Here is a 25,518-nt window from a genome sequence, read left to right as displayed (position 1 = left end):
GTGTCCAAGACATGCGGCCGCAAGTCCGATGACACGACCGCAAAGTCGATCATCGAACTGCGACCTAGGGTGTCCTGGTGCCAAGTGGACACCCTTGTGCTTGAACATGGTGTTCGTTATGGACAATCCGTGACGAGCACAGAAGTCCAATAACAGAAGACCGCTCGGGTTCTGATCGGGGGGGCCGTTCCTCCCAATCACGCCCTTCCAGGTCTCACTGTCATTGCCCACGTGAGCATTGAAGTCCCCCAGCAGAACGATGGAGTCCCCAGCGGGAGCGCTCTCCAGCACCCCCTCCAAGGACTCCAAAAAGGGTGGGTACTCTGAACTGCTGTTTGGTGCATAGGCACAAACAACAGTCAGGACCAGTCCCCCCACCCGAAAGCAGAGGGAGGCTACCCTCTCGTCCATCGGGGTGAACCCCAACGTACAGGCACCGAGCCGGGGAGCAATAAGTATACCCACACCTGCTCGGCGCCTCTCACCGTGGGCAACTCCAGAGTGGAAGAGAGTCCAACCCCTCTCGAGAGGACTGGTACCAGAGCCCAAGTTGTGCGTGGAGGCGAGTCCGACTATATCTAGTCGGAACTTGTCGACCTCACACATCAGCTCGGGCTCCTTCCCTGCCAAAGAGGTGACATTCCACGTTCCTAGAGTCAGCTTCTGTAGCCGGGGATCGGATCGCCAAGGTCCCCCCGCCTTCGGCCACCGCCCAGCTCGCATTGCACCCGACCCCTATGGCCCCTCCCACAGGTGGTGAGCCCATGGGAAGGGGGATCCACGTTACCCTTTCGGGCTGTGCCCGGCCGGGCCCCATGGGTGCAGGCCCGGCCACCAGGTGCTCGCCTTCGAGGCCCACCTCCAGTCCTGGCTCCAGAGGAGGGCCCCGGTGACCCGCGTCCGGGCAAGGGAAACCTGAGTCCATAATTTGTCTTCTTCATAAGGGGTCTTTGAAGACAATATATACAAACAGGCCCGGACTCCTTGAAAGAAGATTGTATAGGAAAACAAACTATCATTAAAATAATGTGCAATAATTGTTGTAGTCATCATTTATCCATGTTCTCTTTGGGACTATGATTTTAAATAGGTAAAGTAAGTCATTCGAAAAATAGTGTGAATAATCAGAAGTGGTATTTTTATGTGGTGGTGGTCCATATAATATCATCGCCTGCCACCGTGGGGGACCTAGGTTCAAGACCCCGACTGGACCATCCGCCAACATCCCCCGGACTCACGGCCGTGGTGTCCTTGAGCAAGACACTGATACCCCGAAAATGCTCCCCGGGCGCTCCGGCTGCCCCCTGCTCCAGTGTGTTCCACTAACGTGTGTGTGTGTGTGTGTGTGTGTTCACATGTGCATGCATGCATGCATGTTCATGACAATAAAAGATGATTCTTCTTCTTCTTCTTCTGTTTTGTCTGCCACTGCTTGTTTGCGGATAAACATCCTGTTCATGATTAAAATATTTTGCAAATGTCATCTCTCGAGTCACTGTCAAGCTTTGCCATGGTCATGCTGGACCTCCTCAAAAAAACGGTGCTGGTGCTTTTCTGTTGGTCGCAACTAAACACAGGAATATTGTTGACCCTCACCCTATTTTCCGTGGGGGTGTTCAAAGGATGGTTACTAATAGCATATGCTCTGGCGTTCACAAAACGGGACGCTTCGTAAAAATTGCTTGAGAAATGAGCAAGTTACAGCTTAATTTCAGTGTCCGTGCATTGCCTTCTATGGGAAAGTCGACCTTTCCAACATGGCGTCGTCGTATGTAAAGTACGGACTGACCCGACCCCCGACTACTCTGCAGCACAAATATATTCACGGTCACTGTACAAACATAGTTCAAATAAATCAAATACAAATGGCAAATGATAATGCAAATGTTAACGCGAATAGGCAGTCCGGAATGAGTTTGGATTTGAAGAGGCTTAAAGAGTCTGTGTTTTGGAGTTCCGACGACGGGGGACAGACGGGCAGAAGACGAAGATCTGAGAGCGCGTGAGGGTCTGGCAAGGAGGTCAGCAGGATATGGCGGAGCAAGGACATTGATGGCCTTGAAGGTGCACATCAGTATTTTATATTGGATGCAGTATTGAACGGAGTTGCTGCAGTCATGTGGTGAGCGAAGGGGGTCCTTGTGATAGTCCGGGTGGCAGAGTTCTGGGGAAGCTGTCAGTGAACCGCTATCTGGGATTCAATACCAATACTCAGCGGCACCAATTGTCTCTGCTTTCGTGTGTCGGGTGGACTGGAAAATGTCAAATCCAAATTTCTCAATGAAACGCTTCTTTTTCAATATACTCCTTAACAAACACTGCGTAACCAAACAATATCCTCGGTTTTCAACAAAAATGAATACAGTCAAGGTATAATCGACAAATAAAGCATACAAATATAAAGAATCAATAAAACATTACAAAACGCAAAGTATGGCGCAAACTTTCCAATGAACTGCAGCAGGAATTAAGATCATTAGTCATTGTGTTAAAATGTGCACTATTATGTATTCTGAAAACTCATGGAAGTGAGAGCCAAGATTTTCACTTGGCACATGTAGTATAACATTGTAGGGACTGCTGGCAAGCTGGTCTGCCTCCTCCTCTATTTTCACTATTTTGTACGCAGTTTTATCGAGTTAGTAAAGATTCAGCACTTTAAACCCTATTGTTAGACTCATTTGACGCGATCTAACACTCTGCGACCCTGAAAGAGTAGCGTATTTCCACGAGCATAAGGCGCACTTAAAAGTCTCCGAAATGTTTTCTCCAAAACGGACGGGGGCGCCTCATAATGCGGCGCGCCTTATGTGTGCACCGAGTTCCAAAATCTCTAAATGTTGTTGTGTGACTTTCATGAGCGCTCCGCTTGACCGACTGGGAGCATTTCCTGCCGACACGCTGCTTATATAGAGGAAAGGCGGACGTGACTGAGGACAGCATGCGGACGTTAAAGGGGGGAGGGTGCGCGTGAAGGAGGACGCGAAAGGCACGCCCCCAGTAGACCCCCGTTTGGCTAGGGACCCCCGAAAATGGCACCTACGAAGAGACAGTTTAAACTGCAAGCCATTAGTTACGCGGAGAAACATGGTCGTGAAAATACGGTAGTTTAACTGCCTTTAGCTTTCTGCTGCTTACTGCATGGTCACTCGTTAGCTAAAAGCGAACTACATCGGTAGGGTTTACCGGTGTGGGACGCTTGTGCGGCTCGTCAGATTTCTGGTGTGTCCCACGAACCGCTCCCGCTTGGACCCCAGTTTGCCGCCGCCCTGCTAGCGCTCCGTGCCTGATGACACACCGACCGGCTTTGGATTGTGCTATGTGCCTGACTCACGAGCACAACATCCTTTTCAAGCGGGACCCCTCCACTTTTCCACCATATTTTTGAGCACTTTGGATCCACACGGTTGTTTGTTGTGAGGCTATCATTATACTCGTGTGCGTCATCGATGCCTTCCACTGTGCCACGGAAATTGGCTAACTCTTCCACTCCCACTGCAAAGGGCGCGCCGTGGTACCTAATGATAGTAGCGATTGATTTGACAAGAATCGCTACTCCCCGAAAAAAAGTACAGATTTTGGTACTCATCCATTATCCGTGTAATTCTAAGTTGAATTTGAGGAAATGATTGCCAAGAGGTCGGTTGTGGGTGATAAAAAGGAGAGAAGCTTCTCCCTAGTGTGCATTCTTGTGTGTCTTTGTAAGCTTCCCTTCAGAGAAAATCTTTGACCACAAACTGAGCAGGCAAAAGGCTTCTCTCCAGTGTGCGTTCTTATGTGTGTTTTGAGGGTTCCCTTGTCAGAGAATCTTTGAGCACAAAAAGAGCATTCAAAGGGTTTTTCACCAGTGTGTGTTCTTGTGTGGGATCTTACGTTTGCCTTACGAGAGAATCTTTGACCGCAAACTGAGCAAGGAAAAGGTTTTTCTCCAGTGTGTGTCCTTGTGTGTCGTCTTAAATCTCCCTTATCAATGAATCTTCGATGACAAACTGAGCAGGTAAACGGTTTCGCACCAGTGTGTGTTTTTGTGTGTCTTAATAAGTTTCCCTTTTTAGAGAATCGTCGGCCACAAACTGAGCAGCCGAAAGGTTTCTCTCCATTGTGTATTCTCAAGTGTTGCTTCAAACTGCTCTCAGAAGCCAAACTTTTCGCACATTGAGAACATTTCCATCGTTTGTTGTCAGTACCACATGTCCTATCACCATCAAATATGGACTCTTCATCATCCTCATCAACATCAGTGTGAGGAGAGTGTGACGTTAGGACGTCACTACCTGCTAGCGGAGCTAAGAGGCCGCCTGTTTGCGATCCTCCATCGTGGTCTCCATCACCTTCTGTTGTCATGCGTTGAATTGAACTGGAACTGCTGCGTGGAGGCTCTGCCCCTCTGCTCTCCTCACTTTGACTTTCATCTTCATCTTCACTCTTCAATGGGACACAAGTCGATGGCAACTTTCTGATGTCCTCCTCCTCCTCCTCCTCCTCCTCCTCCTTGATGCAGCGGTTCTCATCCACCTCTTTTTTCATGTAGGGGGACTGCGGCTCCTCTTTGTCTTTCATGTGATGGACCTCTTTGTCCTCCTCTTCCTCTTTAATTTGGGAGGAGCCTTCATCTTTCTCTTTCATGTGAGGGGGCTCTGGCTCCTGCCACTCCGGACGAAGATCGTCAATGACGTCTGTAAGACGACAAAAAAATAAATAAGTCAAACCCGGGGTTTGCGAAACTCAATTCTCATGATGTGATTTTAATGTTTATATTTACATTGAAGGTTATTAGGAAAGTCAGGTGAGTTAAGATTTATTGGAAATAATTAGAGCTGGCTGTCACCTTTGAATCATTTTAGAATTCTATCGACCATTCCATGAGTTACTTGAATAATAACAAATGTAAAAATACTAGGGCTGCCACAACCGATTATTTTGACAGTCGACTAGTCAGCAATTATTTGGACTTATTGGATCGTATCGCTGGCACTGTGGCGAAACATCCTGTCCAAATTTGCTAAATTCCATATTTTTTCAAGTGTTGAAAATGGCGATGCAATGTGGCTGAAAAACCTCAACTCGCTTTTTCGGAACGTGTTGCAGCCATAAAATTTTAAGTTGATGATTATTTGCTAAAAACAATCAAGTTGATCAGTTGCAACATGAAATATCTCGTCTTTGTAGCGTATTCAATGAAATCTAGGTGGAACAAGATTTGCAAATCATTGTATTCTGTTTTTATTTAAGTTTAACACAACGTCCCAACTTCATTGGAATTGGGTTTGTAGCATATGTTCCATCTTGCTTCGGAGACACCGGCGTTGCAAACTCGCGGAGCGGCCGGCCGCCTCCATCGCCGGTCCGGCGCCACACTGTCCCCTCCATGTGACGACGTCTGGGTCAGCCCGGGAGTTTTGTTTTCGCTACTGGGTTAGAGGAGACGCGGTTTCTGTTGACTCCCACATCTGGCAACCAGAATATCGGCCCCCCCCTGGGTTGCCATTATTTCAAGCCGTGACTGCGCACAAATATTTTGACATACCGTCACATCGAGCCGGTGGCCGCTCTCTTTCTCTGATGGACAGCTGCGACTTGGCCGCTGTCAGGTTCCGACCTCCCGATTGGCTCAAACATGTACGCTTTGACGACGCCAAGTTCAGTCGGGCGCTCCTGTACGCCGAAATCCTCCTCCTCCGCATATTCCAACACGTTGCTCGCCATGGCGTATTGCGTGTGACCACACCCCCGGTGTCTTGACCTTCGGGTATGTTCGGGGAGGACTCAATACGCGTCATAAAAACCACATTTTTAGCTAAACTATGGTTGAAAACTTACGTGCATGTGTTACATAAAATATAAACAATGCAAATATGAATTTTAACTGACCCCATAACATCTTTGTCACCTGACTTTTAATGATATTTGGCACAATGGCAATGACAAAAGATAAACCCTACAACCCCAATTTCAATGAATTTTGGACGTTGTATTCAACAAATAAAAACTGAACACATTGATTTGCAAATCATGTTGGACCTATATTTAATGGAACACACTACAAAGACAAGATATTTCATGTTCAAACTGATCAACAGTTATTAATATTGATTTTAGAAAAGAATCATTAACTTGGAATTTTATGGCTGCAAGACGTTCCAAAAAAGCTGGGACAGGCGGGGGCCATGATTGGGTAGAAAAGGCGCTTCCCTGAATTGCTCAGTCGTTCACAAGCAACGATGGGGCGAGGTTCACCTCTTTGTCAACACGTGCGTGAGAAAATAGTCCAACAGTTTAGGGACAATGTTGCTCAACGTACCAATTGGGAGGAATTTAGGGAATTCATCATCTACGGTCCATAACATCATCAAAAGGTTCAGAGAATCTAGAGAAATCACTGCATGGAAGCGGCAAAGCCGGCACGACATCCGGAAGTGCAAATTAAAACTCTACTATGCAAAGCAAAAGCCATTTTGCCATCAACAACACCCAGAAACGCCGCCGGCTTCTCTGGGCCCGAGCCCATCTAAGATGGACTGACGCAAAGTGGAAAAGTATTCTGTGGTCTGACGAGTCCACATTTGAAATTCCATCCATCCATCCATTTTCTGAGCCGCTTCTCCTCACTAGGGTCGCGGGCGTGCTGTCATCGGGCAGGAGGCAGGGTACACTCTGAACTGGTTGCCAGCCAATCGCAGGGCACATAGGAACAAACAACCATTCGCACTCACAGTCATGCCTACGGGGAATTTAGAGTCTCCAATTCATGCATGTTTTTGGGATGTGGGAAGAAACCGGAGTACCCGGAGAAAACCCACGCAGGCACGGGGAGAACATGCAAACTCCACACAGGCGGGGCCGGGGATTGAACCCGGGTCCTCAGAACTGTGAGGCTGACGCTCTAACCAGTCGGCCACCGTGCCGCCCACATTTGAAATTGTTTTTGGAAATTGTGGACGTCGTGTCCTGCGGGCCAAAGAGGAAAAGAACCATCCGGACTGTTATGGACGCAAAGTTGAAAAGCCAGCATCTGTGATGGTATGGGGCTGTGTTAGTGCCAATGGCATGGGTGACTTACACATCTGTGAAGGCACCATTAACGCTGAAAGGTACATACAGGTTTTGGAGAAGCGTATGCTGCCATCCAAGCAACGTCTTTTTCACGGACGCCCCTGCTTATTTCAGCAAGACAATGAACTTTTGAACAGCTGAAGCTGTACATCAGGCAAGAATGGGAAAGAATTCCACCGCCAAAGCTTCAACATTTCGTGTCCTCAGTTCCCAAACGTTTAGCGAATGTTGTTGAAAGAAAAGGTGATGTAAGACCGTGGTAAACATGACCCCGTCTGTCCCAGCTTTTTGGGAACGTGTTCCAGCCATCAAATTCCAAGTTAATGATTCTTTTCTAAAATCAATCAAGTTGATCAGTTTGAACATGAAATAACTTGTCTTTGTATAGTATATTCAATTCAATATAGGTGGAATATGGTTTGCAAATCATTTGTATTTATGTTTAACACAACGTCCCAACTTCATTGGAATTGGGCTTGTAAGTGCCAACTTCGTTTTATTTGGCCAGTTGCAGTTTATGAGGAAGATTGTCAAGTTCGCCTGCTGTGCTTCTCATGATTTGAAAGACATTTTCAGACAGACAGATTCAGGAACGAACAAAGAACTTCAGTTTTTGAGTTTAAATATACTTTTTAATTGAATTTGTAATAAGAGTAATGCCTACTTAACACGCTGAGCTCAAGAAATGTGTGACGAGTGATTGTCATGACTGAGAAATTTTCAGGCAACCCCTGCTGAGCAACATTTGGACCAGCCAGTTAAATACTGGGAGAATATAATTGAACTGTTTGGTTGCCATAGTGCACACCACGTTTGGAGGACAAATGGCACTGCACATCACCCTAAAAACAATCGAAAATCTACAGAAAGAACTGAAACTCAAGGTCCATAAAAGAAGCCCACGGGACCGTCACGATTTGAAGCCTGCTCGTGTGGAGGGATGGGCCAAAATCACCACAGAGCAATGCATGCGACTAGTTTCTCCATACAGGAAGCTGTCATTGCAAACAAAGGCTTTGGTGCAAAGTATGAAAGAAATACCATTGGCGTTTTCACTACCTTCTCCCTGCGTCATTTCACCTTTTTACACAAGTGAATTTCTGATCTTATTTGTATGGATGGATGACTTGGGTTGTTCCCAACATCTGGTGACATTTTCACGTCAATAGCGGTCCACCATCGTTCACCATCCGACCCGACAGAACTGGAGAGGATCTGCGAGGGGGGATGGCAGAGGATCCCCAAATCCAGGTGTGAAAAACTGGTTGCATCATTCCCAAAAGGACTCATGGCTGTATTAGCTGAAAAGGGGGCTTCTACTCAATACCGAGCTACGGGCCTGAATACTTATGGCCATGTGATATTTCAGTTCTTTTTTTTAGTAAATCTGCAAAAATGTAAAAAAAAAAAAAATAATTCTGGTCAATATGGGGTGCTGTGTACATTGAGGAAAAAAGAATTGAAATGATTGTAGCAAATGGCTACAATATAACAGTGAACATTTTAAAGGGGGTCTGAATACTTTCCGTACCCACCGTATGCAGACATACACACACGTGCGACACACTTGTGGTGCATCAATTCAATTCTCAACATTTGCCCGCAGGAGGCTTTTCGAAAATATATGGGAAACAAGAAGATACAATAAAAGCTGGTACACAGAATACAAGAATGGAGATTTTTTTTGGGGTCAGTAACATAGTAATTACTTTTCATTTACAGTTTCATCAAAAAAAAGCTTCTTGAGCACTGCTATTCTCCCCAGCACACTTGTGTGCCTTAACCCGATTCTTATGAGAGAATCTTTGACCACAAACCGAGCAGGAAAAAGGTTTCTCACCAGTGTGGGTCCTTGTGTGTAATTTTAAGCTTTCCTTAGCAGAGAATCTTTGACCGCAAACTGAGCAGGAAAAAGGTTTCTCTCCAGTGTGCGTTCTTGTGTGCGTTTTTAAGTGTCCATTCCGAGTGAATCTTTGACCACAAACTGAGCAGGAAAAAGGTTTCTCACCAGTGTGGGTCCTTGTGTGCATTTTTAACTTGCCCTTTTCAGAGAATCTCTGACCACAAAATGAGCAGGAAAAAGGTTTCTCGCCAGTGTGGGTTCTTGTGTGTATTGTTAAGTGTCCCTTTTGATAGAATCTTTGACCACAAACTGTGCAGGAAAAAGGTTTCTCGCCAGTGTGGGTTCTTGTGTGTATTGTTAAGATGCTCTTACCGGAGAATCGTTGACCACAAACTGAGCAGCCAAAAGGTTTCTCACCAGTGTGCGTTCTTGTGTGTATTGTTAAGTTGCTCTTCCCAGAAAATCGTTGACCACAAACTGAGCAGGCGAAAGGTTTCTCACCAGTGTGCGTTCTTATGTGACTTTTTAAGGTTCCCTTCTGAGTGAATTTTTGACCACAAACCGAGCAGGCAAAAGGTTTCTCGCCAGTGTGGGTTCTTGTGTGGCTTTTTAAGGTTCCCTTCTCAGAGAAACTTTGACCACAAACTGAGCAGGCAAAAGGTTTCTCACCAGTGTGCGTTCTCGTGTGTATCGTTAAGTTTCCCTTTTGAGAGAATCTTTGACCACAAACTGAGCAGGCAAATTTTCTCTCTCCTGTGTGTATGTTCATGTGCTGTTTGAAATAGCTCTTGGAAGCAAAAGTTTTCCTACATTGAGAACATTTCCAGAGTTTTTTCTCCGTGTGACATGTCTTATCACCTTCTAACTGTTCATCATCATCACAGTCTGCCGGTGATCCTCCGCAGTGGTCTTCTCCATCACCTTCTGTCGTCATGTGTTGACTTGAGCTGCTGCTTGGAGGCTCCGCCCCTTTGCTCTCTTCTCTTTGACCTCCATCTTCGCTCTTCAAAAGGACACCCGTCGATGGAACCTTGATGATTTCCTCCTGCTCTTCCTCTTTAATGTGTTGAACCTCTTCGTCCTCCTCTTCCTCTTTGATGCGAGTGGACACCGACGGCTGCCGCTCAGGATGAAGATTTTCACTGACGTCTGTCAAACAAAAGACAAACACAGATCAGGTCAAATCTCATTTGTCTACAATATTTACAACCTCCTTGCTCCTCGATCCCGTTGACACGTTCGCGCCTTCGACCAGAGATCCCATCGAGGAGACCACGAGGACAACAGAAGAGCGCTTAGCTCGCTGGCTCGTTACCTCGTGGGCCAGCCAATCGCACGGCGCATCTAAACAAACAACCACTCGCACCCAACGTTCACACCTGCGGGCAATTTCGACTTTTCAATGAACCCACATAGTATGTTTTGGGGGAGTACGCGGAGAAAGCAGTTTGTTTATTTTTACATAATTGGGGTTTCCAGCTCATAAAACCCACAAAATCAGGAGGAAACAAGAATAAAAATCACAACGCAGTGAAGAATTCAGCCCAAATTTTGCAGGCCATAAATGTTTTCAACTGAGTGTCACACACTAATCATCAACTCAACTCAAAGCACCTGCAGAGGTTTCCCCAGGTGTCATTCAATTACTCACTTGTCTCAGGTAGGTTCAAGATGGGGAAGACTTCAGTTCAGACTTGACAATTGGCCAGAAGACGATCATCGATACCCTCCATAAGATGGGTCATACACCAAGGTTCCTAGCTAAGGAGGCTGGCTGTTCAAGCATATCAACGGAAAGACAAAAAGCCAGAGAGAGGACCGTGGGCTTCAGCAGAGAAGATTCAAGAATCTAGCAGAGATCCAGAAAGAGTGGAATGAGGCGGGAGTCACAGCCATTCAGACGCATCCGGGAGATTGGCTACAACTGTCGGGTTCCTCGGGTCGAGCCGCTTCTGAGCCAACGTAGGAAGCGTCTCAACTTGGCCAAGGAGACAAAGGACTGGACTATTGGCCAGTGGTCCGAGGTCCTCTTTTCCGATGAAAGTAAAGTGTCTCTTTCATCTGGGAATCACGGTCCAAGGGTTTGGAGGAAGACTGGTGAAGAACAGAACCAAAGCTTCTTGAGGTCCAGTGTGAAATATCCACTGCGAGTCATGATTTGGGGTGCAATGTCCAGTGCCGGTGTTGGTGAACTTCTTTCTGAAATCCAAGGTCACCGCAACAGTCAACCAGAATGTTTTAGAGGACTTCATGATTCCTTCTGCTGAGGCTCCGTATGGAGATGCAGATTTCATCTTCCAGCAGGACCTGGCCCATGCCCATACCACCGGAAGCACCAAAACCTGGTTTGATGCCCAGGCCATCACAGTGCTTGACTGGCCAGCCAACTCGCCGGATCTAAACCCCATTGAGAATCGATGGGGTATTATCAAGAGGAAAATGAGGGGCACCAGACGCAAAAACAAAGAAGAAATCTGGGCTTCCATGACTCCCAGGCAATGCCACAGGCTAATTGCCTCAATACCACGGCACACCTTTTTGGAGTTCTTGGAGTGGGTGCTGGAGAGCGCTCCCGCTGGGGACTCCATCGTTCTGCTGGGGGACTTTAATGCTCACGTGTGCAATGACAGTGAGACCTGTAGGGTTGTGATTGGGAGGAACGGCCCTCCGATCAGAACCCGAGTGGTGTTCTGTTATTGGACTTCTGTGTTCACCACGGATTGTCCATAACGAACACGTGCAGTTGGCACCAGGACACCCTAGGTCACAGTTCGGTGATCGACTTTGTGGTCCTGTCGTCGGCCTTGCGGCCGCATGTCTTGGAACCCTCGGGTGAGGAGAGGAGTGGAGTTGTCAATTGATCACCACCTGGTGGTGAGTTGACTCCGATAGTGGGGGAAGATGCGGGTCCGACCTGGCAGGCCCAATCAAATTGTAAGGGTCTGCTGGGAACGTCTGGCTGAATCCCCTGTCAGAAAGAGTTTCAGAGGCGGGGGACATTGAGTCCGAGTGGATCATGTTCCACGCATCCATTGCCGAGGCGGCCGACCGGAGCTGTGGGGGTAAGGCAGTCGGTGCCTGTCGTGGCGGAAATCCCTGAACCCGATGGACACCAGCGGTGAGGGATGCCGTCAAGCTGGAGGAGGAGTCCTATCGGCCCTTTTTGCCCTGCGGGACTCCTGAGGCAGCTTGATGGGTACCGGCTGGCCAAGCGGAATGCAGCTTTAGTGGTCGCTGAGGCAAAAACTCGGGTCGTGGGAGGGGTTCGGTGTGGCCATGGAGAATAATTTCCGAACGGCTTCAAGAAAATTGTGGTCCACCATTCGGCGTCTCAGGAGGGTAAAGCAGTACACCATCAACACTGTGTATAGTGGGGAAGGGGCACTGCTGACCTTGACTTGGGACGTTGTGTCTCTCCGGGGAGAATACTTCGAAGACCTCCTCAATTCCACCGACACGCCTTCCCATGAGGCAGGAGAGTCTGGGTTCTCTGAAGCGGGCTCTCATGTCGCTGGGGTTGAGGTCACCGAGGTGGTTAAAAAGCTCCTCGGTGGCAAGGCCCCGGGGGTGGATGAGATTTGCCCGGAGTTCCTAAAGGCTCTGGATGTTGTGGGGCTGTCCTGGTTGACACGCCTCTGCAACATCGCGTGGACATCGGGGACAGTGCCTCTGGATTGGCAGAGTGGGGTGGTGGTGGTGGTGGTCCCCCTTTTTAAAAAATGGGGAACAGAGGGTGTGTCCAACAACAGGAGGATCACACTCCTCAGCCTCCCTGGTAAGGTCTATTCAGGGGTGCTGGACAGGAGGGTCCGTCGAGAAGTCGAATCTCAGATTCAGGAGGAGCAGTGTGGTTTTCGTCCTGGCCGTGGAACAGTGGACCGGCCCTACACCCTCGGCAGGATCCTTGAGGGTGCATGGGAGTGTTTTGTGGACTTAGAGAAGGTGTTTGACCGTGTCCCTTTGGGAGTTCTGTGGCGCAGCCGAGGCATAGCGGGGGTCCGGTTTGGTGACCTCAGTATTGAAGCTTTTTGCAGATGTGGTTCTGTTGGCTTCGTCAAGCCATGATCTCCAACAGCCGTGGCCCAATGGTTAAGATTATCGCCTGCCACCGCGGGGGACCCTGGTTCAAGAACCCAACTGGACCATCCGCCAACATCCCCGGACTCACGGCTGTGGTGTCCTTGAGCAAGACACTGATACCCCGAAATGCTCCCCGGGCGCTTCAGCTGCCCCCTGCTCCAGTGTGTTCCACTAACGTGTATGGGTTCAATGCAGAGAACAAATTACACGCGCGTGCATCCATGTTCATGACAATAAAAGGGGATTCTTCTTCTTCTTCTTCTTCTTCTTCTCTCACTGGAGATCGCAGCAGAGTGTGAAGCGGCTGGGAGGAAAATTAGCACCTCCAAATCTGAGACCCTGGTTCTCAGTCGGAAAAGAGTGGAGTACACAACATCTATAGTTCTACCTTTGTATGTATTCCGTATCCCATTTCAAAACAATGTTTTATTTTCAGGTTCAAAGGTGCTTCAGGTGAAAAGACGCCCCGCCCCCTCCCCTGAAAAAGCGTAACGTGCATTTGGATCAGGCAAAAACAGGACTGCTTTATGAACGCCTGCAAAGCAAATCAGGCTTCAAGGTATTTGACACTGTCTTCCTCGTATTCAAAGTGGGCATAGGATTTCCCAATAACTTATTTGTGAAGTTTTATAACTTTTTACAACTGCCGCAGACCCACACATTATAGGGTCTTAAAAATGTTATGTTAAAAGCATCATCAAACGGGGAGCCATCATTTACCACAGGAATATCAGTACATTTAGAATGCATGCAACCTGCTCTGCGTGGCACAGTCGGAGGCTGCAGATTGAACGCGGAGTCCAGAAGTTGACCTTGTGGCTCCTCCTCCTCCTCCTCCTCTTTCGGGCCCCAAAGTGCCTCGTCGCACTCTGCTGTCCTCCTCGCACACATTTTCACGCGACGATCGCAACGCTTTCCGCTCTACGTTGAAAGGATGAGACAATCAAGTGTAAATGGGACATGTGACACAATTACCGTAATTTCTCGTGTATAATGCGCACCCCCAAACTTGACCTCCAAATCCCGGAAAACCCTTATACCCATGCATAATGCATAATTTTGCTGCTACCCATATGATCAAAACATGAAGTATCTGTATTTTGTTAGTTTGGTTTTTCTTAAGCTCAGCACTTTATTTGAACACGGTACTTTCTATTGCTCCTATTTTGACATTCACAGCCCTACTTTCATTTTGGAAATGAGAGAACTCACAGTTGTGCTCATAGGTTTGATTACCCAGGCAGAATTTGTAAGATGTGTACAATTATTTTAAGAAAACAGGAAGGACCCAAGCGAAACACATTTCATTTTATTTGAATGGGATTCAAATTCAACTGTCACGCAGAAAAGCATGATCACGAAACTAAATATAACCATAAGGAAACGAATGATGGTTGTTGTTCAGTCAGCAGTCGTTTCAAGAAAAAATATATATTTTTCACAAATTCTGCCCGGGTATGTAAACTTAGGAGCACAACTGTACATGCCTTTAAAAGGGCAAAGCGCCAAAGTCAACCACAAGAAAACAGCAGAAGGTGTTCATTCTGCATTGTAAGAAACATGACAGACATTCTACAAAAGGATTCCCGATTCTGATCAGGATTTTACCTCCCGCTTGATCTCTGCTTAGCGAAGTGTCGATCACCAACGCGGCTCTTTGTTAGCAAGCTAAGCTAGGCTAAGCTAAGCTAAGCTAGGCTAGGCCGAGAAGCTCCCACGTGCACGAGACGACTCCAACCGGACACGAAGATGGCACGAGTGACGTTTTCGTCCACTAAAGTCGCGATCAGGGGCGTCAAGCGTCGAGGATTCCCAGCATTCGGTCGCAAATTCAGGAAGAGTTGCTGAAGCGCGGTCGTCCGTCCTGCTGCATCGCGAGATGTGAAAGGAGCCCGTATTACCCATGATCCTTTGGGGCGGAAATATTTCAAGCGACGGGACAGAACAGCGCCGCGTGACGGCAGAAAGGACAACGAGGAGGCTGCAGGCGCCACGAGCGGCAAGCCAAAACACGAGACTCGGGACAAGGAGGAGGTGATCTCCTTCTTCTGACTGAATTCAAAAAGAAACACAAAGCAAGCAGAGTCTGTGTTGATTTTGGATTATGTCCAGAAGTGACAGAACACATTGTGTTAGTTTATTCCAAAACTTCACATCGATCCGCGGTGAGGCCAGCCCTATTTTGCCTCTCCTATGAATTCGTCTTCAAAAAAAAAAAAGACATCATCATCGAAATTGTCAATCAATGATGGCTTCAACATTTGTGATTTGATATCAAAAACAAAGTGGAGAGGGACACGAGTGTGGCTTTTTCTCACGACACCAGATGTGCGCATTAAAGTGGTTGAAATAGGGTTAGCTATTTCATTCATGTTCATGAATTCAGATTCTTATGAATTGCGGTGCAAGCGTTGAGAGGATTCACTTGTTCGATAATCTTCAAGAAGGATTTTAAAGACTTTATGTGGCTCATGTTGTCAAAATCACTTTTAAGTTCATGCTAAAATGAATATTCAAAATAGTCAATAATAGTAAAGGCGGAGTGGCGGTTAGTGTACGGTAAAAAACATAACATAGTTGTCTTTTATTGCTGGCAGCCGTAGGTGTAATATTACCGTAAGTGGTAATATTTGATATCCTCACCTTCAAAATGACAACTTTTCAGGGAGAGAGGGGGGGGAGCAAATTTATGAGGGTGCCATCATTCAAATTATACAAACACGGCAGGCGAGTGCCACATCCTTGCAGGAGTGGGCATGAACCCAATAAAAGCGGCTTAATATCCGAAAACTGTCAACAATCGTCACCCGAATTTATGCAGACATCTCAAATCAGCTGCAGTTTCGGGACCTTCAGTGACGCAACGCGTTCGGCCGGGAGACCCCCGTCATGGGTCATCCGACGAAATCCACGTCTGTCACAAAATGCCACTTACGGAACGAACGCCTTTGTGATCGATACGTACATGGACCAGCATTTGCTTGACGCAGTGCAACGCATCTCCTTGGCATCGAGTTGATCAGGTGGTTGGTTGTGGCCTGTGGAATGTTGGTCCACTCCTCTTCAATGGCCGTTCGAAGTTGCCGGATATTGGCAGGTTACGATGACCAACCGCAGTCAGGCGGAGACCCCGATGAGGATGACGAGCTTCCCTGAGACGGTTTCTGACAGTTTGTGCAGAAATTCTTTGGCTGGTCTCAAGACGATCTTGGAGGCGAACGTGCTGGATGAGGAGGTCCTAGGCCGGTGTGGTTACACGTGGTCTGCGGTCGCGAACCCGGGTGGATGTACTGCCAAATTGTCTGAAACGGCTTATGGCAGAGAAATGAACGTTGGATTCACGGGCAACAGCTCTGGTGGACATTCACTCTCCCGTTCCGTTCTTCCCTCACTCGTGAACAAGACCCCAAGATACTTGAACTCCTCCACTTGGGGCAGGATCTCATCCCCAAAACTGTTTATATTTGTGTTCAGTGTCTCTGGACAAGAAGACGGATACAATAAAAGCCGGTACATAGAATACAAGAATGGAGTTTTTTTTTGTTTTTGTCAGTAACATAGTAAGGACTTTTCAAATGAAACATTTACACTTTCATTAGGAAAAAGCTTCGTGATCACTGCTGTTTTCACCAGCACACTTGTGTCTCTTAGCCAGATACTTGAAGGAGAATCTTTGGCCACAAACCGAGCAGGAAAAAGGTTTCTCACCAGTGTGGGCTCTTGTGTGTCTTTTTAAGTTTTCCTTCTTCGAGAATCTTTGGCCACAAACTGAGCAGGAAAAAGGTTTCTCTCCAGTGTGCGTTCTTGTGTGTATTTTTAAGTTTCCCTTCACAGAGAATCTTTGACCACAAACTGTGCAGGAAAAAGGTTTCTCACCAGTGTGGGTTCTTGTGTGTATTTTTAAGTTTCGCTTCGCAGAAAACCTTTGACCACAAACTGTGCAGGAAAAAGGTTTCTCGCCAGTGTGTGTCCTTGTGTGTACTGTCAAAATTCCCTTGTCAGAGAATCTCTGACCACAAACTGAGCAGGCAAAAGGTTTCTCAGCAGTGTGTGTTTTTGTGTGTCTCGTCAAGGTTACCTTGTCAGAGAATCTTTGCCCACAAACTGAGCAGGCAAAAGGTTTCTCTCCAGTGTGTCTTCTTGTGTGTCTTGTCAAGGTTGCCTTGACAGAGAATCTCTGACCACAAACTGAGCAGGCAAAAGGTTTCTCAGCAGTGTGTGTTCTTGTGTGTCTTTTTAAGCTTCCCTTCACAGAGAATCTCTGACCACAATCTGAGCAGGAAAAAGGTTTCTCACCAGTGTGGGTTCTTGTGTGGATTTTTAAAATTCCTTTGTCAGAGAATCTTTGACCGCAATCGGAGCAGGAAAAAGGTTTCTCACCAGTGTGGGTTCTTGTGTGTCTTTTTAAGTGTTCCTTCTGAGAGAATCTTTGGCCGCAATCTGAGCAGTAAAAAGCTTTCTCACCAGTGTGCGTTCTTGTGTGGATTTTTAAGCTTCCCTTCACAGAGAATCTTTGGCCACAATCTAAGCAGACAAAAGGTTTCTCGCCAGTGTGTGTTCTTGTGTGTTTTTTAAAGTTCCCCTTTTCAGAGAATCTTTTACCACAATCTGAGCAGGAAAAAGGTTTCTCACCAGTGTGTGTTCTCATGTGTTGTTTCAAACTCGTCTTACTAGCAAATGTTTTCCCACACTGAGAACATTTCCAACGTTTGTTGTCAGTGTGACATGTCAGATCACCTTCAGACTGTTTATCGCCATCATCAGCGTGAGGAGAGTGTGACGTCACGTCGTCACTATCTGATCGTGGCGCTAAGAGTCCGTCTGCTTGTGATCCTCCGCAGTGGTCTTCTCCGTCACCTTCTGTTGTCATGTGTTGATTTGAGCTGCTGCTTGGAGGCTCCGCCCCTCTGCTCTCCTCACTTTGACCTTCTTCACTCTTCAAAGGGACACCAGTCGATGGAAACTCCTCCTCTTCCTGTTTGATGTGGGGGAATGCTTCTTCCTCTTCTTTTTTAATCAAAATGGGCTCCTCTTCCTCTTTGATGTGGTGGACCTCTTCGTCCTCCACTTCCTCTTTAATGCGAGGGGGCTCTGGCTCCTGCCGCTCAGGACTAAGCTCTACAGTGACGTCTACAAGACACAAAAAGACAAACACAGATCGTTTGGTAAATCTGCTCTCGTGTTGTGACTTTAATGTTGTGTATTCTGGTTTATATTAAAGTAAAATAAATATAGAGTAAAAATAATTTTGCAAAGCCTCACCGCATTCATCCCAACATCGCCGTTGAAAACTTTTGCGAGGGATACTGTACATGATCGCTGAACCTGTTTTTAGCTTGTTATGAACCCTGTATTCAACGTGCTATTATGGAATCACATTGGGCGGCACGGTGGACGTCTGCCTCACAGTTCTGAGGACCGGGGTTCAATCCCCGGCCCCGCCTGTGTGGAGTTTGCATGTTCCCCCCGTGGCTGTGTGGGTTTTCTCCGGGCACTCCGGTTTCCTCCCACATCCCAAAAACATGCATGCTAGGTTCATTGAAGACACTTAATTGCCGCTAGGTGTGAATGTGAGTGCGAATGGTTGTTTGTTTGTTTGCATGTGCCCTGGGATTGGCTGGCAACCAGTTCAGGGTGTACCCCGCCTCCTGCCCGATGACAGCTGGGATCGGCTCCGGCACTCCCGCGACCCTTGTGAGGAGAAGCGGCTCAGAAAATGGATGGATGGATATCACATTGTACAGCTTGATTTTCATGTATTTGCCTTTATTTTGCTTTGCTTAACTCGCTTTCAATCAGCCCCTCTGAATAATTTCAAGTGATAAAATATTGCCAACTTCTTCCCTTTTATTTCAGTTTATTCAATACCATGTCTTGACAATCTATCACTATTTAAATATACAATAATCTAATGGCAATTTGATTAAAAGAATGACACGTTAGAAGAAATATCAAGTTGAGTAACATTTCAAACGAGTTACTCGAGTAGATTTCAAAGTCAACGAACAGTGAAATTATTTTGTGGTTTCTCGCAGAGATTCAACCTGAAGAACATTTACAGTAAAATGGTCGGATCGATTCCAACATTTTGGGCAAAACTGGGTGATATGCCACATATTTTCTTCTCCTGATCGCGGCATCTGGCGAAATAGATTCAAAAGATTGAGGAAAACATACACGAGATTACCACTGAATGCAACTGAAATTACAGGCGCTATTGTTTTCCTAAAATTGTACAAAGACAAATATCCATTGGGAATGAAATATTGACAACATGACTCAGATGTCCGAAAATATAGGCCAAATAATACCAAAAAAATAAAATAAAAATGATTATTTCATGTGATGTGAGCTCAAATGAATGGTTGGCACACAATGTGTTTGGCCTCTGTAGACAAACAGGTTGTGCAAGTCGTACGACATCCACTGCAGAGGAAGTTAGCACTGCATTGTAGGTTCATTTTCATTTAGGTTCATTTTATTCCTCATTAAATGTACACACACGAAAACCTTCTCCAGATTGCTCAGGACCTCAGACCGGGCCGAAGGTTCACCTTCCAACAAGACAATGACCCTAAGCACACAGCTCAAATCATGAAGGAGTGGCTTCAGAACAACTCCGTGACTGTTCTTGAATGGCCCGGCCAGAGCCCTGACTTAAACCCAACTGAGCATCTCTGGAGAGACCTGAAAATGTTCACCATCCAACGTGTCAGAACTGGAGAGGATCTTCAGGAAGGTTTTAGCAAATGGTTGCAATATAAAAAAAGAGTGACAAATTTAAGGGGGTCTGAATACTCTCAGTAGCCGCGATATCACCCACCAACAAAAACCGCATACTTTAACTGATGACAGTCAACAAACAAATACTCATTCATCCAGGAGCTGCTATGAGCTCCAACTCACGCTCGATGACCAATCCACAGGCCCCGGCCTCAACGGCCCCCACTCGACACTTCAGACATGACACTGTACACAATGAAACGAGTAATAAAAGGGGGGCTACTCACAACCTGAGCCGTGAGGCATGCTGGGTTGCCGTGAACTTCACTGATGCTATAATACGTTGACAAATCGAAGGGACATTACTTTACGAAGCACAGCGTAAACTGCAAGCTATCGGTTACGCGGAGGAACGTGGGAATCGAGCAGCCGCGAGAGAATTCAAGATCAACGAATGCGCGGTTCGCAAGCGGAGGAAGCAGGAAAACGAGCTTCGGCAAAGTCAAGGAGACGAAGCTGAGTTTCCGCGGAGACGAGGCGAGGTGGCCCGAGCTGGAAGACCAACTCGAGCAATGGATTCGTGAGCAAAGAACAGCCGGGCGAGGCGTCTCTACAGTCACCGTTCGACTGAGGGCAATAACTCGGGGCTTGCCATCATGACGAACATTGACGAACCGCTGGGCATCGGTGGAAACAAAGTGAAGTTGCGAGCGGCGTGGGAGCCATGGATGGCAGATGGCGAACACCGCTTTGCTAAGACTCGGAGGCAGCGCCGGGCGAGTTACGCCGCGATTTGTGAATGGGTTGCGGATGCTTGTTGGAGCTTTCGCACGGCAACGAGACTGACCGGAACCCGGCGTGTTTGATGGAGAACTTGGCCGGCTGTTCATTTCGGACACAGAAGATGAGGACTTTGATGGATTTGTGGATGAGGATTGATCCCAAAATAACGTGAGTACATTGTTAAATACTTCACTAAAGTACAACCGAACTCGGTTTTGCTCCCGCTGCCTTTTTAAAAACATTGTTTTCGCGTGCATGCATGCTACCGTATGTTTTAAGCTAGCGTATGTTTTAGCATGCCTGCGCCCAATAATACGGTGCGCCTTATGGTCGTGAAAATACGGAACTCTGCCATTCCTCCTTGCAGATCCTCTCCAGTTCTGTCAGCTTGGATGAGGAACATTGGTGGACAGCCATTTTCAGGTCGTTCCAGAGATGCTCAGTTGGGTTTAAGTCAAGGCTGGGCCATTCAAGAACAGTCACGGAGTTGTTCTGGAGCCACTCCTTCATGATTTGAGCTGTGTGCTTAGGGTCATTGTCTTGTTGCAAGGTGAACCTTCGGCCCAGTCTGAGGTCCTGAAGCACTTTGGGGAAGGTTTTCGTCCAGGATTTCCCTGTAGTTGGCCGCATTCATCTTTCCTTCGATTGCAACCGGTCGTCCCGTCCCTGCAGCTGAACAACACCCCCACAGCATGACGCTGCCACCGCCATGCGTCACTGTTGGGACTGTATTGGACAGGTGATGAGCAGTGCCTGCTTTTCTCCACACATACCGTTTACAATGAAGGGCAAAAAGTTCTATCTTGGTCTCATCAGACCGGAGAATCTTATTTCTCACCATCTTGGAGTCCTTCAGGTGTGTCTTGCACGTGTCTTGCACTGAGGAGAGGCCTCCGTCGGGCCACTCTGCCATAAAGCCCCGACTGGTGCATCGCTGCAGTGATGGTTGACGTTCTAGAGCTTTCTCCCGTCTCCCGACTGCAGCTCTGGAGCTCAGCCACAGTGATCTTTGCGTTCTTCTTTACATCTCTCACCGTGGCTCTTCTCCCCCGATTCCTCAGTGTGGCCGGACGGCCAGCTCGAGGAAGGGTTCTGGTCGTCCCAAACGTCTTCCATTGAAGGATTAAGGAGGCCACTGTGCTCTTAGGAACCTTAAGTGCAGCAGACTTTTTTTGTAACCTTGGCCAGATCTGCGCCTTGCCACAATTCTGTCGCTGAGCTCTTCAGGCAGTTCCTTGGACCTCATGATTCTCATTTGCTCTGACAGGCACTGTGAGCTGTAAAGTTTTCTATAGACAGGTGTAATTAAGTCCCATCAGTATAATCAAACACAGCTGGACTCTAATGAAGGTGTAGAACCATCTGCAGGATGATCAGAAGAAACGGACAGCACCCGAGTTCTATATACGAGCGTCACAGCAAAGGGTCTGAATACTTGTGGCTGTGTGATATTTCAGTTTTTCTTTTTCAATAAATCTGCAAAAGTTTCAACGATTCCATTTTTTTCTGTCAATACGGGGGGGGGGGGGGGGGGTACTGTAGTGTGTACATTAATTGGTTTTGATTTTGATTTTAACAAATGGCTGCAATATAACAAACAGGGACAAATTTAAGGGGGGTCTGAAAACTTTCCGCAGCCGCTGTAAATCACATCTATCGTCATCTGCAGGCTTCTACCTTCATCTGCCCATTTGTTCCAAAACACAAGTTTTCTCGTGTCTTGGCATTCAGGCAATTATATTTTTTCATCCATACTTCCCAGCCGGATGACACAAGATTCCGTATGCCTTCCCAGGTTGTTGAACCTTTCGATATATATTCATTTCTGACCTTTAATCTCAATTCCACGAGTTCTTGATCCCGTTGTCCTAATCGACGACGACACCGTCAACTTATTAATGTCAAAAAAATGGAATTGAAATGTGTACAAAGATAGCGCCGATAAAATCAAAATGCCGTCCGATTCGCACCTCGCTTGTTGCAATGCGGTCTTCAATGCTGTAAATATGACGCTCACAATTACAGACGTCCCCAGAATTGATTTTGCAAAATGACACCATTTACATATAGGATTTCTCCACGAGGAAAACACGCAGAATTCCGCGGACTTTTCCCAGTCCCGCAAACCGACCTGCTCTGCGTTGAACAGTTGGAGGCTGCAGATTGACAACGGCGTCCAGAAGTTGCTTTTTTGCTTTTGGTCCACCAAGTTCCTCCTCGTACTGTGCCGTCCTTCTCGCGCACATTTTCACACAACCGCCACAAAACTTTCCGCTCTGAATTAGAGGGATGATAAAAAGCAAGTGTAAATCAGATGTCAAACATTTCTACCAAGGTTACTCAAGGTCACGGTATGACAAAAACGTTCAGGGGGCGCACAAGACAAAAAGGGCTGAAAGGCTCAAAATGGCAAAGCACCAAAGTCAACACGAACATGTCATTATGCATTGGAAGAAATAGGAGACCCAAAGAAGACAGACAAATGAGGGTTTATACATTTTAAACATTCAAACAAAATAAGTATCTCAGACAAACACATGAATGTAGTTGTTGTTTTCTATTTAAGAGTAAATATTAGATATTCTGGTCCACACGGTTTACTGTAGGTGGCGGGAAAAGAGCACTTGACGCTCAAACTTGATCTTGATCACCCAAAACCAAAAAATGCGTTTCTTTGTTTAGCATGCTAAGCTAAACAGGGCCGAGAGGCTTCAACGCGCAACCGGACGACTTCAACTCCACACAAAGACTCAACTAATGAAGTCTGAGTGCGGTAAAGTAGCGATTGACTCACTGCGACGAAGATTCAGCACGTTTGGCACAAATTGGGGACTTTTTTTGAGTGCAGCGCCTGGGAGCGCATGTGGTTACGGTCGACACGAGTGTCGTCCATAGATTTGAACACTCGCGATACGCGAGCGCCCTGTCGCAGCCTAGCTGGCAAACGTGCCTACCGCCGGCCATGTTGGGAAGGTCGTCGCTCCCATAGAAGGCAATGCATGACACTGAAATTAAGTCGAAATGTATTTCTTAGCCGATATTCACGATATTCGTTGATTTTTTATTTGGTTTTGTTTTCAACGCCAAATCTTATGCTATCAATACACAACATTTGAAAAAAAGAAAAATAACTTTTACACGTGCTCGGGATTCCCAGTTCCCTTGTCGTTTTCGTTTTACGCAACCGAATGCCGCACAATGACACAATGTGTGCCATGTAATGACTTTGACCTCCCGAGTTTAGCGTCACCGACGGTACAGACCTCAAAATGGGCGTGTCGTATCTCCCTATCTTCCATCTATCGATATGAGTGTCGTCATGCAAACGTAAACGATCCTCGCCTCCGGACAGCAACTTCCGCTACAGATCTACTTTCGTGCCTTTTTTTTTTCTTTTGAGTCATCGAATTTTCCCCACTAATTAATTATTCTCGAATTAGTTGTGTACGGATTGAAACCTCGACGCAGTGCGTCCATGACAGATACACAGCCACGTCTCCTTCTAAACATACAGTTGCGTCACACTTTGTCGCGCAGCATATCAACATAGGGTGCGCTGGGAAATTCACTCCGGGCGCGCTCTCTTCACCCCGGAACCTTCGGGAACTCGGAGCTCTTGTTGGAGCGTGTCGTTCGATACGAGCAGAACGGACACATCCAATATGGCGGATGTACTGACGTATCCCTGCCAATAGCCAACGCGTTCGTAAGTACAGTTAGAGAAAATGAAGCACGCTCTGTCCCTGTGAGTACCGCGATCTCGGGGCGCCGTGGGAACGTCGGACTGAGTTTCCGAACGCACCCAGACACCGAGGCGAGCTCGGATTGGTCCGAGACAGCATGACGTCACAACAGGAAGCAGCTTTGGCCACAAAGCAAGCGGAAAAATTTGGTCCGGACGCTTTTGAATCCTCTTTATTTACCAAGTATATCCCCAAAACACACAAGGAATTTGTCTCCGGTAGTTGGAGCCGCTCTAGTACGACAACAGACACTTTTGAGACATAAAGACATTGACAACAAAAAACAGTCACTGAGCAGTAAAGGGTTGCTAGTTATCTGGTAATGCCGGTAAATTATTATTATTTTTATTTTTTTGGACAATTGTGCAAAAAGATGCAGAGTCCTGGAGCACTTAGAGCAGTTCGAATGACTAATATCGCAATAGTCCGGTGCAACGACCGTTGTGCAAAGGGTGCCGAGACTTCAAGCGAGGAGTGCGATAATCTGGGACAATGTCGATTGTGCAAATGTTGCAGATACTCCTCAATCGGTGTGCAAGTGGAGCAGATGCTCCTCTGGCATGAGTGGTATACACGAGTAATATATAATTGGCCCCGCAGAAATGCGACAATGAACTCAAGTCAAAAAAAAAGCCCAGCGCTGAGCCGTCACCAACTTTATGGTTTGACTCTCTGTTTTCGAATACATTGTTCAACTTTTCAGCGGGCCTAATCATTGAAGAATCACCTCGACCGGAAGAAAAGAACCGCGCAACAGAGGATCGAACAGCCGGCAGGCGAAACTCGGGCCGCGATTTTGGTCCTCGGTTGTGACTCGTGAACATGCGTGCAGCGAGCTCAGCGAGCTTTCCTGCACTCTCGGGTCTGAATGACTACAGGCCTGCGGCCTTGACATCCGCGGTCATGAAGTCCTTTGAACGTCTCGTGCCGGACCGCCTCAAGAGCGTCACAGGTCCCCCGCTGGGACTTATCCCTTTCTGCTCACTCACCTTACTGTTATTGTTATCTGACTAGTAGAAAAAGTCCGAGTGTCTTGAGAAGCGCTATAGAAGTTTCATGTATTATGATTATGATGAAAATTGAAAAATAACCGCATTAGAGACACCGAGGGAATGATATGTATGTGTAGGTGTATTCATTTATTATTAATTTCCATTTATTTTCAATATGTGTGCTTGACTGACCGTTAGCTTGAAGCCGCTAGTGAAAGCTATCCCCGCGAAGTTCCACGAACGGGTCACTCAGTTCACTGAAGTCCCTCCCCCGCCTGCACGCTGGCTGCTCATTGGTCAC

General features: G+C 47.0%; 2 protein-coding genes across 10 annotated transcripts; both read right to left on the bottom strand.

Annotated features, from left to right (window-relative positions):
* Window positions 1-416: 416 nt before the first annotated feature.
* LOC133473713 (zinc finger protein 32-like) lies at window positions 417-5,339 on the bottom strand. The gene is made up of 2 exons (XM_061765335.1): window positions 5,315-5,339; window positions 417-4,676 (listed from the first exon to the last, which is right to left on the bottom strand). Exons 1-2 carry the CDS (start codon window positions 5,337-5,339, stop codon window positions 3,607-3,609), a joined length of 1,095 nt encoding a protein of 364 aa, XP_061621319.1. The 3' UTR covers window positions 417-3,606.
* A 1,942-nt stretch (window positions 5,340-7,281) lies between these two features.
* LOC133473704 (gastrula zinc finger protein XlCGF17.1-like) lies at window positions 7,282-25,509 on the bottom strand. 9 transcript variants are annotated; one of them, XM_061765319.1, is made up of 5 exons: window positions 23,746-24,014; window positions 22,614-22,758; window positions 17,714-18,106; window positions 13,732-13,897; window positions 9,911-10,045 (listed from the first exon to the last, which is right to left on the bottom strand). In XM_061765319.1, the coding sequence occupies exons 1-5, from the start codon at window positions 23,779-23,781 to the stop codon at window positions 10,036-10,038; spliced, it is 750 nt and encodes a 249-aa protein (XP_061621303.1). In that variant the 5' UTR covers window positions 23,782-24,014; the 3' UTR covers window positions 9,911-10,035. The 9 variants fall into 9 exon arrangements, with proteins under 9 accessions (XP_061621298.1, XP_061621299.1, XP_061621302.1 ...); XM_061765317.1 differs by lacking the exons at window positions 17,714-18,106; window positions 22,614-22,758; window positions 23,746-24,014 and adding exons at window positions 14,585-15,028; window positions 15,942-16,567 and having other exon boundaries at window positions 7,284-10,045; XM_061765320.1 differs by lacking the exons at window positions 9,911-10,045; window positions 13,732-13,897 and adding an exon at window positions 15,051-16,287 and having other exon boundaries at window positions 23,746-24,012.
* Window positions 25,510-25,518: the final 9 nt, after the last annotated feature.

The sequence above is a fragment of the Phyllopteryx taeniolatus genome, unplaced genomic scaffold (genome assembly GCF_024500385.1).
Source record: "Phyllopteryx taeniolatus isolate TA_2022b unplaced genomic scaffold, UOR_Ptae_1.2 contig_36, whole genome shotgun sequence".
NCBI lineage: Eukaryota > Metazoa > Chordata > Actinopteri > Syngnathiformes > Syngnathidae > Phyllopteryx > Phyllopteryx taeniolatus.
The sequence above is the reverse complement of the archived record's forward strand: the minus strand, read 5'-3'. Positions and strand labels throughout refer to the sequence as shown.

What these genes read in the sequence shown, in the direction of transcription:
- LOC133473704 (XM_061765311.1), bottom strand. Translation starts at nt 23,781, where the DNA reads ATGGAAGATAGGGAGATACGACACGCCCATTTTGAG. An exon ending in TACGACACGCCCATTTTGAG is followed by an intron (nt 22,759 to 23,745) that starts GTCTGTACCGTC and finishes CCTCTAATTCAG; the next exon opens with AGCGGAAAGTTTTGTGGCGG. An exon ending in AACTGTTCAACGCAGAGCAG is followed by an intron (nt 18,107 to 22,613) that starts GTCGGTTTGCGG and finishes TGTGTCTTGTAG; the next exon opens with ACGTCACTGTAGAGCTTAGT.
- LOC133473713 (XM_061765335.1), bottom strand. Translation starts at nt 5,339, where the DNA reads ATGGAGGCGGCCGGCCGCTCCGCGA. An exon ending in GGCGGCCGGCCGCTCCGCGA is followed by an intron (nt 4,677 to 5,314) that starts GTTTGCAACGCC and finishes GTCGTCTTACAG; the next exon opens with ACGTCATTGACGATCTTCGT.